The sequence below is a fragment of the Argentina silus genome (assembly GCF_951799395.1).
Source record: "Argentina silus genome assembly, chromosome: 14".
NCBI lineage: Eukaryota > Metazoa > Chordata > Actinopteri > Argentiniformes > Argentinidae > Argentina > Argentina silus.
In genome coordinates, this window is record NC_139668.1 from 6,113,947 (window position 1) to 6,125,291 (window position 11,345).

Here is an 11,345-nt window from a genome sequence, read left to right on the forward strand (position 1 = left end):
TTCCAGTGCATTAGGCGTCTATGACATCAGCCTATCTAGTTTTCGATATCTATGGTCCCTAGCCTGAGAGGTTATCCCAGGTCAGTGGGAGGATGGCCAACGAGACATTGTTCCCCTGAGGAGAGTCCCACAAGCCAGGGGAGAAACGGACAAACAGTGAAACTCCCTTCCTTGTTTCCAAATGACTGGTGATGGCTGTTTTGTTTATCCTCACCTTCCTTGTGGGTTTATCTCAGGTCACTTGGAAGTGGAGGCTGGTGGAGGTAGATGGATTGGAGGACGGGGCTCATTGTAACGCATGGAACGGAATGAGGAATGGTATCAAACACACAAACATTGTGTGTTTGATACCGTTCCCCATTCCGTTTCTCCACCGGCTTCCCCTGCTTCATTGTTGGTTTACCTCAGGTCAGTTGGAAGCTGTCCACTCACCCAGAGGACAATGTAGCCTGTCAGGGGACAGACAGAATGCCTTCCTTCTCCTCAAATGGCTTCTGTTGACTCACAGTAGTTTGTCCTTTGACTTTCACTGTTGGTTTATCTCAGGTTGGTTGGTAGATGTCCACTCACAGCAAACTCAACCTGAGGGGAGTGTGGTTCTCCCTAGTGGGATTTTTCTTCTTCCCTAATGGCCTCTAGCCTTGCTTTCGTGCTGTATTTGTTCTCTCCTCAATAATGTCCTCAGAAGAACTTAACGACTAAAAGATGATGGTCTGTGATGGTTTATAGTGCTTTGTCCTTGGCTTCACAGTTAGTTTACCTCATGTCAGCAGCGGGACAGACCGACACACACACATATGCATACATACGCGCGCACACACACACACACACACACACACACACACACACACACACACACACACACACACATACACACACATGTGCGCATGCACGCACACGCATTCACATACACACACACACACACATACACACACATCACACACACGCGCATGCTCGCACGCACATACACCACACGCACACACACACACACACACACGTGCGCATGCACGCACGCGCATTCACATACACACACACACACACACGCACACACACATACATCCCACGCGCACACACACACACACACACACACACACACACACACACACACACACTAGCACACCTTGGATCTCCCTCTTAGATCATTGAGGCGTAATGCAGATGACAAGGGATTACACAACAAACCTAAAAATACATACTTCCCTTCAGATGCAGTTCATATCAAGCCATTATTTCATGGAAATAATCTGGTTTGTCTCTCTTATGCAATCTGAATAGAACAGATGTTTTACTAGCAACTGTCAGCAACACATATTATTTGTAAGCGTTTTACAAGTAGTGTTTCTAGCATGAATAAATCAGTATTCCAGCATGTAAAAACATCAGCATCAACGCCTCCTTTCAGTTCCTTGCAAGTAATAAGCATTCATAATCAATCACAAGAGTTTATTATTATTATTTAAAACATTGTACATCATTTTTACATTAGCATACAACATAACACACAGACTATTCATAAATGTTTGGATAAACTTTGTTCTTTTTGTTAATGATTTGCAAACATTTATAAACGAGTGTTTCTCATGTGTTACAAATTATTTGTAAATGCATTCATACATAATGTATTAATCATTTGCACAGTGTTTTGCAACCACAAAATAAACTGTCACTGAGTTCTACAACACGGTTAGCCAGAAAGCATTTTGTGTCTTTTAAGGATTTTGCAGTTGTTGGACATCAATGACCAATACATGTTTTATTAACAACACCACAGGCATATTAGAAAGTTTACTGAAACCCCAAAAAAGCAATCACAGCAAAAATCTGAAGTCGACAAAAATAGGCTACTTTACATTCAGGCCGATAAGGAGACCACTTTCTTTCCCCCACAATGGGTGTGGCTACCATCTGAAACGTCATCCAGTGGAGATCTATACTAGTTAGCTGTGTGTCATTATACGGCTAGGACAGCTGTCGCTAGATTTTCTGCTAAGGAACAATCAAGTACACAACATATTTTGAGGACTGTAGCTAGCTAGTTAGTTGGCCTTGCATTGAAAGCTTAATGTTGCTAGCTATCTGGCTATCTATGCTTCTAGCCAATTAGCTGCTGTATTCTAGTTTCATGTGTTGGATTATGTTTTGGTAAGGTATCTAATCACATTTTAATTTCTCCAACATCATTTGGGGTTGTGCTTATTTAGCTATTGAAAACATTCTGGGCTAAACGATCATGTCACTATTTATGGAGAAATCACCAAATGAATCATTACGATGAATCATGCCCTAAATAAGCAATAGGCAGTGTCTGAACTAAATCTGAGTGAAATTATATCTTGTATATCCTCCTATAAGTGAAATGTATCGATTATTCAGTGATAGAGAAAACAAAATCTAGTGTCTGAATTGCAAAAATCAGTACATTTGAAAGGATAAACTCAGTTGTTGTGAGTGACAGGAGAGATGATCAGTGGGGCAGAGTTTTTACCATCCTTACTCGTATAAGGACAGAGATATGGATAGACTTTTTCAACAAAGGTGCAGCCAGTGAAAGAGTAGATATGAGACCTATCGTTCACATTATAAAAGCATACATAACTCTCCTCATAATCCACAAACACCCCCACCGTCTGAGGCTTCTCTTTTAAAGTGAGGGGGACAGGGACGTTTTCCCAAGCATGACATTCATCTCCCTTATCCACTCCCAAGATCCAATAGCCATTCCCAGGTGACAGTGTAATCCCTATCTTCCTGTCGACAGACTCTTTGGCAACTCCTACAGCCCAATCAGTCTTCCCCTTAACCTGCACCTCATAGTAAAATCTCCCTGATGTGAACCCCTCCTTTGTCAAGACACTGACGACTTTAAACCTCTTCGGATTGTCATGAAGATTCTGTTTTGTGTCTCCACATCTCACTTGTTTCCCATCGTTAGACAGAATGAGGTAGGGATGTGCTGTATCGGAGTCCAGAGTCAATTCTACTGAATACTTTTGCATCTTCCTCAACTCAGCATCACCCAACTTATTCACTTCTGTCTCCATCTCTTTACTCAGTGCCGCCTCCAGTTTAGACAGAGCTCTCCTCAGGTTCCGAACACCCAGATCACTGTGAACACTGATCTCAGACCAGTCCTTGGTGTGTGGAGGGGTGCAGAGGGATGGGAAGTTCTGGAGGAGGTGAAGGTGGTCTTCGGTGTGTGATAGCTGCTCCAGCTCAGTGCTTCTCTTCTTAAGCTCAGTGATTTCCTGCTCCAGCTCTTTAATGAGCATTTCAGCCTGCCTCTCTGCTGCTTTCTGCTTCTCTTCGATCACCTCAATGAGCTCAGCCTGGCTTCTCTCAATGGAGCGTACCAGTTCAGTGAAGACCTGCACGCTGTCTGCTATCTCTTTTTCTGCTTCTCTCTTGCTGATCTCTACTGAGTGTTTGATCTCCGTAACCTTCTGAATATGTTTATTCATCATCTCCTGCTCTTCTGTCATCATCATCCCTAATTTCACCATCGTCTCTCCGTACTCCTCCTCTATAGGGACGGTGTCGTGAGTCTTGTGGTCTGTTGGTATACACAAGACACAGACACAGGTCCGGTCAGTCCTGCAGTACAACTCAGGAAGTCTCTGGTGTTTCTTACACATCCTGTCTTCCAGGTTGTCCACGGGGTCGATCAGCTCGTGTCTCTTAAAGGTCATGACTCTCTGATGAGGCTCCAGGTGAGTCTCACAGTAAGAGGCCAGACACACCAGGCAGGACTTTAGGGCTTTGAGCTTGGTCCCAGTGCAGATATCACAGTCCACTTCTCTGGGATTGACATGGCTTTGGTCTGGGCTGCTGGTAGCTTTAACTTCCTGAACAACTGACTTCCTGAACTGAGCGGCCATCTCAGAAATAAATGAATTGACAAAAAGATCTGGTCTCTTATCGTAGTTTTTTTTACACATTGGACACTGGCACAGGTCATTGCTATCCCAGTATTTTCTGATGCAGGCCATGCAGAAGTTGTGTCCACATGGAATGGCGACAGGCTTAGTGAACACATCCAGACAGATAGAACACAGGAACTGCTCCTCTGACAGGAGACTCTCGGAGGTGGCCATACTGGAGCTAGACAGAAACCAACAACTGAAATTATGAAACACGTCCTGATGTTACTCAGCTCTTGATAGTTTCAGCTTTTGAGTTGTAAACATGGCTTTGTAAGATTATGTTAACCAATCTTGACACCCATTGTTTCACCATACAACCAGTAGAAATTATCGAACGAAAAGAGTTAGCTACTTCAAACAATTCATACTTTAAACAAAGATGTTTATAGGGTATATCTTCACTTATCTACAGAAACATATTTACTCACCTGTGGGAGAGTGTGTTGGTGAGGTCCACAGATATAGGACACTGTGTAGATTTGTAAACAAATGTTTAATTTTCAAAGAACTGTGGTAAAATTGCTCGAATTGTACACTGTAAGTCTCTCAACCTTAGTTTCATTTCAGCAAAATGACGTTGAAATGCTCCTCCCCATTCCCAACCCAATTGGCTAATACTTGCCAGCTCTTCCTGGACCAGAGTTAACCCTTTGCGGTCTCTATCTGGTGTTACTGTTGTATAACCATTTCTGTAGTCACATGATTTATGTACTGACAGACAGGCAGACAGACAGACAGACAGACAGACAGACAGACAGACAGGCAGGCAGGCAGGCAGGCAGGCAGGCAGGCAGGCAGGCAGGCAGGCAGGCAGGCAGGCAGGCAGGCAGGCGCATCATGCTCACCTCTTCATTATGGCCATTGTTGTAAAATCAAGTAAGCCTCTGAATGTGTAACACCTCAACAAAGTGATATTGATGATAAAACATTTTGTAAACACATAGCTGATAAAAAAATAGCCAATGGGGCATGAGGACATTCACTAATAGAGTCATAAGTAATGACCTGCATGCTGTCTGATATCTCTTTCTCTCTGCCATGCTGAGCTCTAAAGAGTGTTTAACCTCCTTAACCTTATGAACTTGTGTCTGCGCCATCTGCTGCATTTCGGCTATCCTCCTCATCAGTCTGGCCATCTTGATTTCATACTCTTCCTCTATAGGAACAGATGTGTGTTCATTTCAAACCATAATTTCACAGAAATAATCTGGTTTGTCTCTCTTATGCAATCTGAATAGAACAGATGTTTTACTAGCAACTTTCAGCAACACACATTATTTATAAACGTTTTACAAGTCGTGTTTATAGCATGAATAAATCAGTATTCCAGCATGTAAAAACATCAGCATCAACGCCTCCTTTCAGTTTCTTGCAAGTAATAAGCATTCATAATCAATCAACGAGAGTTTCCAGTCATCTAAACATCCTTCCTGTGACTTCAATCCTTTTCATTGCAAGGTCAGGATGGAGAAAGGACCCATTGGGCATTTACACTTTAGCACTGATGTGTGTTAACACTACAGCAACAGAGGAGGACCATTCAGGACATGTTCTAACAAGCCTCTGTGAATGTGGTGCAGGACAGCAATGTCACGTGTGGGCAGACAGAGACAGGTAGAAACTGACAGAGGCAGGTACAGACACACATTCACACATTGTTAGGTGTGGACAGACAGAGACAGGTAGAGACAGAGATATACAGGTATGAACAGAGATAGACAGGTATGAATAGAGATAGACAGGTAGAGACAGAGATAGACAGGTAGAGACAGAGATAGACAGGCAGAGACAGAGATAGACATGTATGAATAGAGATAGACATGTAGATTTACATTTACATTTATGGCATTTAGCAGACGCCTTTATCCAAAGCGACTTACAACAATACATTTGTTTAAGGTAGAGACAAAGATAGACGGGTAGAGACAGAGATAGATAGGTAGAGACAGAGGTAGACAGGTAGAGACAGAGGTAGACAGGTAGAGACAGAGGTAGACAGGTAGAGACAGAGATAGACGGGTAGAGACAGAGGTAGACAGGTAGAGACAGAGATAGACAGGTAGAGACAGAGATAGACGAGTAGAGACAGAGATAGATGGGTAGAGACAGAGATAGGCAGGTAGAGACAGAGATAGACAGGTAGAGACAGAGGTAGACAGGTAGAGACAGAGGTAGACAGGTAGAGACAGAGGTAGACAGGCAGAGACAGAGATAGACAGGTAGAGACAGAGATAGACAGGTAGAGACAGAGGTAGACAGGTATGTACAGAGATAGACAGGTAGAGACAGAGGTAGACAGGTAGAGACAGAGATAGACAGGTAGAGACAGAGATAGACAGGTAGAGACAGAGGTAGACAGGTAGAGACAGAGGTAGACAGGTATGTACAGAGATAGACAGGTAGAGACAGAGGTAGACAGGTAGAGACAGATAGACAGGTAGAGACAGAGATAGACATGTAGAGACAGAAATAGACAGGTAGAGACAGAGGTAGACAGGTAGAGACAGAGATAGACAGGTAGAGACAGAGATAGACAGGTAGAGACAGAGGTAGACAGGTAGAGACAGAGTTAGACAGGTATGTACAGAGATAGGCAGGTAGAGACAGAGGTAGACAGGTATGTACAGAGATAGACAGGTAGAGACAGAGATAGACAGGTAGAGACAGAGATAGGCAGGTATGTACAGAGATAGACAGGTAGAGACAGAGGTAGGTATGTACAGAGATAGACAGGTATGTACAGAGATAGACAGGTAGAGACAGAGATAGACAGGTAGAGACAGAGATAGACAGGTAGAGACAGAGGTAGACAGGTAGAGACAGAGTTAGACAGGTATGTACAGAGATAGGCAGGTAGAGACAGAGGTAGACAGGTATGTACAGAGATAGACAGGTAGAGACAGAGATAGACAGGTAGAGACAGAGATAGGCAGGTATGTACAGAGATAGACAGGTAGAGACAGAGGTAGGTATGTACAGAGATAGACAGGTATGTACAGAGATAGACAGGTAGAGACAGAGATAGACAGGTAGAGACAGAGATAGACAGGTAGAGATAGAGGTAGACAGGTAGAGACAGAGGTAGAAGGTATGTACAGAGGAGACAAGTGAAAACAGTAGAGACTGGTATGAGATGGGTGTGGGCAGAAAGAGACAGGTACAGACACACATAGACAGGAAGGAACACACCGGGGCAGGTGAAAACAAGCATTGACAAGTAAACAGCAGGTAATGGCAGGTGTGAGTAGACAACAGCAGGAATGAACACACCTTTGTGTGTGAGCAGACAGGAACACTCCCAGGGCCTGTAGGCTGCCCCTGGGGGGAGTCTAGGTAGGTGAGAGACCTGTGTCAGCATTCCTTTGGGTACAGAGTGGTGTGTGTGTGTGTGTGTGTGTGTGTGTGTGTGTGTGTGTTTGTACGCGTGCACGTGTGCGTGCGCGCCTGCCACATGTTCAGGCAGAAGTCCTATAGAAACAGAGACTTGCTGGAACACAGATGTGCAGGAGAACATGAGGAGGAGATGTTCTTCAAAGTCCTTCAACAGCATTTTAAATATTTTTCATGAATTGCGTGCAGTTATTTTATTACAAACGTCTTATCAATGCTCAGGGTGGGTTAGCAAGCCAACCCAAGCCAGAGGACCGTGCACAATCCATTCAAAGCACTGATAAACGGATATAAAATAAAGTTTTAAATCAGATAACATACTGTAGAAGGCCGCTATGGCAGCAAAATGACTTTAGATTAATTATTTCAGACCCTTGGCATTTTCACTCTTTCATTACTAGATGAAAAGATTGTTCAAGCTCTTTGGCAGAGGGACTACGGTCGTATAATTTTCATTTACAACCAGAAATAAAAATGTGCTCATAATATGCTACCATTCCATATTTATTAGAGTAACTGTAACTCCCGCAAAAGATGTAGAGCCTTTGAATAGCAGTGTTAAATACTGGAGGCCTAACTGCTATTACCACATACGACATGATGTTAAGCTTAAGTGCCGAGCTCTTTATATGTGTATTCAATCTAAATACAGTGGAACCAGGTTGGCTTAGTGGATAACCTGGATAACCTGTTTCTTGGCAAGACTTTATGCACAGTAGCCTAACACTGCAAAAATCTATGAGGTTCACAATGACTTAACCCCAAGACTCACTCAACACTCATAAAAAAAAAAAGCTATTCAAAGCTAATCAGATTTACCATGAGTCTGTCAACAACACTCACTTATAAAAGATTCTAACCGTAGGATATAGTGTCGTAGAACAAAGGCTGTTGTGGTGCTGGCCTCGCACATCATACTGCACTCTAGAGGCCTACAGTATCAAAGAGGCCTATTTTGCTTTATAACCAAGTTTGTACCACGTGGTCGGTCCCCAATTACAGTCGAAAAGAGTGCATCAAGTTCAAGTTCATATTCACTAAGTTTCAATATCATAGTGTTTATACATATGATAAAGTATGTTCTGCTACATACATTAAAGGGATAGTTTACCCAAATGACAAACTCACATATTTGGTTCCTTATTCTGAAAGGAGACGAAGGACAAGGACAGACTTCAATCCACACATTGGTTCTGTTTATCTGGGCAGTGTTACAAACAGCTAATTGTTTGCTTTTTTTTTTTTTTTACCAAAACCCAATGCAAGTCAATAGACCCTAAGATAGAATGTTTTAAATTGTCATGCCCAAATCATCTACAATTCTCCGAGGAGACTAAATTAAAACTTCAAATAAGACCATTACACTGAGATCTCTATTTGGCCAGATAGAGATCTCAGTGGATTATTTGAAGTTTTATTTAATTTTGAAAAGTATCCTGCTATTGTGCTTGATACAGTACAGTATGTTCTTCTGCTTGTACTGCTACATACTTAACTGTTTTTAAAGGGTACTTTCACACCCCAGAACGCTGCTTGAACTGCTTCACACCACCTGACAGTTGGGTGTGAAGGTACGTCTCACACTGCTGATGTTCAAACAAGTTTGTCAGGGTCCTGCTGTCCTCACTTGATCAAAACAGGAGCGCCTCTGATATTGTAAGTAGCTCTGGATGACTAAAATGTAAATGTATAAATGTAGTAGTGGAGGCTGGTGGAGGTAGAAATCAGAGGACCGGCTCATTCTAATGCATGGAATGGAATGAGGAATGTTATCAAAAACGGAATGGAATGAGGAATGCTATCAAAAGTGGAATGGAATGAGGATTGCTACCATTTTGAGACCATTCCTCATTCCATTCCATGCATCACAAGGAGCCTGTCTTCCGATTTCTACCTCCACCCGCCTCAGACCTTGGTCAAATACTTGTATGTCGTGAAGGTGTGCTTGATGTACCTTGATTGCTACGTACTGCTACAGTATGAACAAACATGGAACAGACCCAAAGGTGCAAACTCCAATCCAAATCAAGCGCACCTCAAATGTCCTCCACGTAGTCGGGCCCAGGTCTGGACGGTCCATGAACACTTGCCCCTCAATCATCATATCCTTTTCTTCAGATCTACAGTGCACAGCCTCTCCACGTAATCTCAATGTAATTGGATGAAATCTGCCACTCATCCACGTTCACTGCCAGATGAAAAGAACCACTCGACCGTGCCCATAATCAACCTGGATTAGCTCTGTTCACTCTGAAAGAAACCTCATTATATACCCCATACACCCTATTATGTACCTCATAGGCAATCACCGTCCAATCAGAAGAGACGTTATTATATCTCAAAACAGCAATCATTCTCCAATCACTGATGCTGTTCTTCTGGGCAAGTGGGCTTCTGTGGAACACTCAATAGAAGGTTAAGAGTCTTCAATTGGGACCTTGAACCCGAGCGACATGTAATTGTACACCACTGTACCCATACAGGAGGAGAGCATAAATGAGAGACGTACTGTAGACGAAGGACAATTATTTAGTCATTTTTCTTTTTTGTTGAGGAGAGGCCCCTGTTGATAGACAGAGAAGTCGCCTTTCAATCTTTCTCAGAGAGATGAAATGTTAGTTAGGAGCTTAGAGGTAGAGTAGGACGACACCACGTGTCTTTTATACTGAATTCAAACCCATTCCTCTTTAGCTTTAATGGCTAGGCGTTTAGCTCAGCAGGGGAACACAGCCTAGTGGCGTTCAGACGACCCCGGGTTTCGAACCCCAGACGGTCGCACATACATCAGGGTTCTTTGTTCCGGTTCTAGACAAAGCGTGGCTGACATGCTGTGGAACCTCATCATCGTTATCATCATCATCATCCTCATCATCATCATCATCATCATCATCATCGATCATGCAAACGCCGGCGTTGTGTAGCATGACGCCACCCTGGTGCTACAGACCTACAGACACACACACACACACACACACACACACACAGACACGTCTCACACGCTGAGACATGAATGCACACACAACCATATATAACACCATGTACAGACAGACAGACACACGCACGTATGCACGCACGCACGCACGCATGCACACACCACATCAGACAAGGACACACACGCACGCACAAACACACATGCACACACACACCACAAGAATCCCAAGCAGCCAGTGATGTCATTAGAGTCCTCCAGCTCCACGTGTGTGTGTGTGTGTGTGTGTGTGTGTGTGTGTGTGTGTGTGTGTCTGTGTGTGTGTGTCTGTGTGTGTGTGTGTGTGTGTGTGTCCGCACACCGCAGGTCTGACTAATCCTTGCCTTCGTAGTAGCAGTGTTCCAGGAGTCATCCATCACACTACCCTTTGTCCTCCAACACCCTCTCTGGGCTGTGAAGCTGACACATACACACACACACACACACACACACACACACACGCACACTCGCGCACACACACACACACACACACACACACACACACACACACACACACACACACACACACACACACGCACACACACACTCGCACACACACACACACACTCGCACACACACCACACACTCACCTCCCGGTGCCAATTCATCATCCAGAGTCGAGTGTTCGTCGTGCCAACGGTTCTCCTGTGCGTCACTGTACCTTCCACTGCTACTGCACTTTCAATAAAGCCAATGCCATGCAGAAAATTACACCCCCCCCTCCCCCCCCATCGCCCCCCCCCCATCGCCCCTCCGCCAGCCCCTGACACCCTATCCTGTTGCTTATTTACATGTTTTTTCATTTATTTTGCCACAAGATATCAGCGTCAATCTACCTTTGTTGCTGCCTCACACACACTCGCACACACGCACGCACGCACGCACACATACACACACACACACACACACACACACACACGTACACATATATACACATGCGCACACACACACACATACATATACACACACACACACATCCTGTGCTTTTCTCGCTGTGCGCTGTGTAGCATGACACCACCCTGGTGCTACAGACCTACAGACACACACACACACACACACACACACAC

The 11,345-nt window shown here is 44.0% G+C and overlaps 1 protein-coding gene across 1 annotated transcript; it reads right to left on the bottom strand.

The window, feature by feature from the left end:
• Positions 1–1,438: 1,438 nt before the first annotated feature.
• Positions 1,439–4,477, bottom strand: LOC310815452 (E3 ubiquitin-protein ligase TRIM39-like). The gene is made up of 2 exons (XM_083685222.1): positions 4,349–4,477; positions 1,439–4,098 (listed from the first exon to the last, which is right to left on the bottom strand). The coding sequence occupies exon 2, from the start codon at positions 4,089–4,091 to the stop codon at positions 2,436–2,438; it is 1,656 nt and encodes a 551-aa protein (XP_083541348.1). The 5' UTR covers positions 4,092–4,098; positions 4,349–4,477; the 3' UTR covers positions 1,439–2,435.
• Positions 4,478–11,345: the final 6,868 nt, after the last annotated feature.

What these genes read in the sequence shown, in the direction of transcription:
- LOC310815452 (XM_083685222.1), bottom strand. Translation starts at nt 4,091, where the DNA reads ATGGCCACCTCCGAGAGTCTCCTGTCAGAGGAGCAGTTCCTGTGTTCT.